Source organism: Rhincodon typus, chromosome 9, assembly GCF_021869965.1.
Source record: "Rhincodon typus isolate 14 chromosome 9, sRhiTyp1.1, whole genome shotgun sequence".
Lineage (NCBI taxonomy): Eukaryota > Metazoa > Chordata > Chondrichthyes > Orectolobiformes > Rhincodontidae > Rhincodon > Rhincodon typus.
Genome location: NC_063340.1, coordinates 2,180,313 through 2,186,312, shown reverse-complemented (window position 1 = coordinate 2,186,312; position 6,000 = coordinate 2,180,313). Strand labels below are relative to the sequence as shown.

The window sequence follows — 6,000 nt, the reverse complement described above, 5'->3', positions numbered from 1 at the left end:
GAAGGGTCTAGGCCCGAAACGTCAGCCTTCCTGCTCCTATGATGCTGCTTGGCCTGCTGTGTTCATCCAGCTCTGCACCTTGTTATCTCTAGTATTCAGACTTGTGTTCCAGCTCAGAGGGTAAGGGAACAGCTGATAGGGGGAAGGATGCAAGAGGATCCAGAACAGAAGACAGGTTAGGATTTCCATTGCTGATTTCACTATCCAGGAATCCAACTGGAGAGGAGCACGTGGGTGGGTGCCTGCTGTACAGGGTGTAAAGTATCTTTATCAATAATCAAGGAAGTGCAGAATGGAGAGCCACCAAGACATGCAGACCCCTGTCACACTTTCAAAACACACAAACAAATGGGTGAAAACTATGTGGATTCCAAAATGCCAATTTCCCCTCCACGCTCTGACACAAGGAATTAACTGTTCCTCACTTGAGGCTGCCATACCCACTCAGTATGCCAGCATTTCTCTTGACTTCTCCTCAAACACAGCAGGAAGTACACCGTCAGGATAAGAATGAAGCATTTGCCCATAGTCCAAGAGGTGTCCCCACAGGTGTGTGGCTCTACCCAATGGTCAGCTAAGAGAATAGGCCAGGCAGACAGAAAGCCAGTGGCACCCCAAACAGCGACACGCCAGGTGGGCAGGTTGGAGACAATGAACACCTGATTGCAGTTCACCTTGGACAGAGAGCACACTAATGTTTTGAATCTAAATCAGAGTTCTCATGCAGGGTTATCTAGACTCGAAACATTAGCTTGCTATCTCTCCAGAGGCTGCCTAACCCACTGTGATCTCTAGCATTTTTTGTTTTGAGCACAGATTCCAGCATCTGCTGTAATTCGCTCCTCCACAGTTTACCTTATTTCATTCCTACAGTATCACGTGGAAAAACCCAACCATGTCAGAAATTCATCTTTAAAACGGCCAAATAAAACTGTCCAGCTGCAGTCACCCATCCTTCATGTACAGCATATCTGCTGCATTATAGAACACAAGTCATTGACAGCCGGCCTATCCAGGTTTTAGCAAAGGTGAAATAAGGTGGAACTAAAACCAGGTAGTATTCAGACTCAGGTGCTGGCAAAGAATGTAAGGGAACAGCTGATTGGGGGAGGGATGCAGGAGGATCCAGAAGAGAAGGCAGGTTCATGACAGAGGTCCACTCTCATTGGAGAGGGACAACTGGTGGGGGTTTAACCAGAGGGTCACCACACTTCAGGCAAGGGAAGAGGTCGAGGAGAGTCCTTTATGGTCATGGTGTGGAATTGAACCCATGCTGTTGGTGTTACTTAGCATCACAAACCAGCCATCCAACCAACTGAGTGAACCAACCCGTGACATCCAGTGTAATATCAGCCCTACCCCATAAGCATGCTGCGATGTGTGGTTCACCTAGACTCCTCAGTGTTGTACAGACCCATGGAGGTGTTTGTCTCTAGTTCTGGCTCATATCCAGAGCTCCACAACACCTTTGCCAAGGGATAACCTTCGAATGAATTTCATCATGATGCCACTCCACAGTGACATCTGGTGACACACTTCGATTCTCCTCCAATACGGTGCACAGCCCCATGGCCTCTGCTAAACCCGGTCACAACAATCGTAAAGTCTCTTTCATTTCTCACATTGAATCCCCATCACTTCGTCCTTCAGCTGTCTCGGATCTTCCCCCACCACACCCCTCAAATGCATCAGTGAAGGTCACACCTCTGCAAAGTTGGTCTGTCATTCTTACCCATGCCCTAGAATTAGTCCCTTGTTTGAGGGCTTGAAACCACACTATAGAAATTATTCCTCACCTTTACCAGCATTGGCCCAACACAGCCATAGAAACTTAAAAAAATGCCGGCATTTCTCTGTACAACAGTGAATTCAGCCCATAGTGGGCAAAGCATGTGCTAAGTGTCCATTGTAGAATTACAGCTCTGGCTGAATTCTCAGTCAATGCATCAATCACTCATGGGTGCTTCAACACGGCACGTGATTTAAACCCCACCTGTACACCTGGAGACAGGGGCCCAGCCCAATGCACGGCAACTGAGACAAAGTGGTCCTGTAACCAGTTAGTGGCGCTCTCTGCTGAGGGCACAGTTCAAGGATTCTCTTTTTACTTGGATCTTCGTTCAATGAAAGGTAACAAATTATCACCTGTGTTGCTCCTGGCACTTACACTGTTCAATCAGGTTTGTGCACCAGGAGAGTTTTAGATCAGGTGGAATGGACAGATTTTTTTTTTGTTTTTAGGAACAGCAAAGCCAGAAGCCATCAGTAGAAGCCAACTACCAAGAAACTCGATAGGGAATTGAGAAGAAACTTCTCATCAGGAGCGGTGAGAATGTGGAACTCAACACCACAGTGAGTACAGCAATGAGTAACACAGATACTATGATCGAGAAAACAGATAAACAGAAAGGAGAAATGAAGACAGTAAGGCTGACAGGGAAGAAGTGAGTGAGCCATTACTGCAACCATGGACTCAAGGCCAAATAGCCTGCCTCTGTTTTCAGTTCAGTTTTATCTCAGTAATGTATGCACTGCATTAATGGAGGTTGGATAGCAATGCAGAATGAGGCCCACCGCATTGGCTGGGGTCACCATGAAGGCCTCTCTTCAACCTCTCCACTTATCTGAGGAGAGGCCTTCAGGTTAAACCAGTCATCTCTCCCTATTGAGAGCACAGCCCTATGGTCCGGTAGGACTATAGCAATTTTAGTCAATTTAATTAAATATCAATATAACTGCATCTCAACAGAGATTAGAATTTTGTCTCCATTGTGACTTAAAATCTCAAGTCTAAGGCAGTTTAACCTAACACCACAAAAGTCTCCAATTATACTTCAGCATGACAGATGGATTTGAGAAGGAGCAGATGCAATGGTTACTGATTTTAATATTCTTATTGTGTGCAGGATTTTGCAAATTTTCTCCAGGCATTATTCAGGCCACAACCAGGAATCAGTAAAACTCCAAGTCAGTTTAAAGAGAACTTCCTTCCACTTCCACTTTACTAACAGAAAGCAAGGAGTGGGGATAACTGGGTGTTTGTCTGGTTGGTGATCAGTGGCGTGCCTTAGGCATCAGTGTTGGGACCGTGATTGTTTTACAATTTACATAGATGATTGAGAGTCGGGGACCAAGTGTAGTGTGTCAAAGTTCACAGATGGCACTAAAGATGGGTGGTGGAGCAAGGTGCGATTAGGACACAATGGCTGCAGAGAGAGAGTTTAAGTGGGCAAGGGTCTGGCAGATGGGGTACAACGTCAGTAAATGCGAGGTCATCCATTTTGGTAGAAATAACAGCAAAATGGACTTATTTAAATGGTGAAAAACTGCAGCATGCTGCTGTGCAGAGGGATCTGGGTATCCTTGTGCATGAATCACACTGTTGGTTTGCAGGTGCAGCAGGTAATTAAGGCAAATGGAATAATGACCTTCATTGAGAGGGGGATGGAGTTTAAAAATAGGGAGATTGTGCTGCAGCTGTATAGGATGCTGGTGAGGCCACACCTGGAGTACTGTACAGAGTTTTGGTCTCCTTACTTGAGAAAGCATGGACTAGCACTGGAGGGCGTTGCAGAGGAGATTGACTAGATTGATTCTGGAGTTGGTCAAAATATTTATGGGGTCTGGTTTTTTTTTTTTTTTTTTTTTTTAAAAACTGGACCATATGAATTCAAACTGGCACAAGACAACAGCACTGAGGATGTCACCTAGTAAGGGGATGAAACGTCTGCTATCAAATCTCCCAGCTCAGCGAACACACCAACATCTACAACCAGCACCCGAGCTACAAATCTTCACTCAAACCCTGAAGAGGATGAATTATTTTATTAGACATTACCAAGGCAAACTGATACCCCATATCTTTCCAGCATTAAGCATGCCACCAACAAGCAGAAGACAGAACAGAAAGACAGTACAAGCACCGCTCAGCTTTTTAACAAAGCATTGCAATCAAACTGCACTTCTCACCTTAATGAGGTATCGGGTGATATCCCGGCCAGCAATGTCGAGCCTCCGTGTTAGGTGTGGCAGTGAGAACCCTTCATATACTGGACAGATGTGTGTCACACCATCACCCGAGTCCACAACCACACCAGTTAGCAAACCTGGAGGAAGACCAACAGTTCATCAGCAAAGACCAACTCCAAACATTTGCCAATGATTGTACGCTGTAGTTATTAAAGCAGAACATAGCCAGGAAGGTCGTCTGAATTTCTCAGCTGCATGATACCATATCTTGTCACAAACTGAAACCCAGCTCTGAACGAGATGGGTATTTGTGATGGAAGGGTGGGGAGATGGAGCCAAGGGGCAGGAAACCTTGCTCTTCATGGGTTCGCTACTGTGGTTTAGCCAGACACACCGGTAGCAGTACCACACTTTTTGCAAGATACTAAAGCACAATATGTTTCTCCATTGACCTTTCCGGTCAGACAATCACACAGTCTTCCCTCATTACACCAACTGCAGCAACTCATGCTCTCACTGGTCTCACAGGTCCCTCCATGTTCTCAGACAACATGTCTGGTTAAACCATGGGCAAGTCAAACCTGAACATCCGAGACTGAAGTTGTGCTTTTATTCAGCAGTATAAAACCCAGTTCAATCCTAAGACTTAGCTTTTGCCAAGGCTGCTGATTCCCAGTGAACATTTCCCAGCTGTGTCCCTACTTCATTCACCTCTATACCAACCACCTAACAGCCTCCCAACTCCAATTCCCCATGGCCTCCATGGAGTGTCAGTTTGAGGGCTGAAATTCATACTTACCCTATCACAGATCCATTCTGCTTCCACGTGGAACTTGAAGCTTTGTCTAACGCACCCTCGCAACCTTTGGTTCACTGACTCTCATCCTCCTTTTTACTTTGCCATGGGTCCCTCTTCAAACCTAACCCTTCTGGTCACACTTTCTGAATCGTTGTAGTGCAGGAAATTGCCATTCAGCCCATCGACCTGTACCAGTACTATCACCAAGTGCCAAATTCCTGCTTTCTCCCCCAAAGCCCTGCACACCATTTCTACCCAAATAACCATCCAATGTCCTGGAATGCCTTAGTTGACACTGCCCTCTACCACATTCTCTAGCAGGGTATTTCAAACCCTAACCATGCTAAGAATTTGTTTCTCATTATCCTTGCTTCACTTACACTTCAATTTTTCTTCCCCCACCCCAAGACAGACTCCTCTCACCTTCAATCACCGCTAACTGTTCCATCATTGCTCTGCTTGTCATTTCACAACCACCTCCTCACCAGTCTATATTAAAGTCTGATAGAGATTTGTAAATTGGTGCTGTAGGACAGGTGGAGGCAGCAGCCAGACAAGTCAAGAGACATTTCTCTCTCCCGTTTAGACAGTAGCTCTGAATTAAATGCTGTTTTCCCAACCAGAGGCAACAGACAGCTAGCTCCCACGTGCACTAACACAAAGGGAGAACTCACCTTCATCAGGGTGATAAGAGTACAGTCAGGTTGACACACTTTACAGCAAGTAAAATAGATCTGACCCATTTTCTTCCATGCTAAAGTTATCTCTAACCCAATTAAAACACTTAACATGTCCAGGAATTTTCATCTCAAACGTGTGGTGCTTGAGCTGATCTTACTAAGTGAAGCCCTGGGATCATCACAACTACCTTCAACCCCCGAAGTTGAGGGAGTAAGGAAGAGTGCGCATCTTGCAACCTCTGCACATCAAAAAGCAGATCAACTGATGTTTGTTTGGAAGAATGAATCATTTGTAATGAAAATGCTGCCTGAATCTTTGATGGAAGAGTGTCTTGGTTTAAAAACATGGGTGTTAAATTGCACAGAGAGCAAACACTGCAATGACATTTGCCCCAGCTGAGCTCGCCACCAAGAAGCCAAACAGTTCACTCCCAATTTCCAAATTTTCACCTCAGTTCCTGACCAAAAGGACTTCCCCAAAGGAATTCTACCAGCTTCTGAGAGTCATTTTATGAACTGAACCAGGACCCATGGTCTAAGCAGCAGCTTTGG

At 45.5% G+C, this 6,000-nt stretch overlaps 1 protein-coding gene across 1 annotated transcript in view; it reads right to left on the bottom strand.

Moving 5' to 3' along the window:
• The window catches only part of actr2a (actin related protein 2a), a 37,994-nt gene that overhangs the window by 4,479 nt on the left and 27,515 nt on the right, over positions 1 to 6,000 (bottom strand). The window contains exon 5 of the mRNA XM_048600886.1: positions 3,970 to 4,106. Coding sequence (XP_048456843.1) covers positions 3,970 to 4,106 — 137 coding nt within the window. The remainder of the gene's footprint in view (positions 1 to 3,969; positions 4,107 to 6,000) is intronic.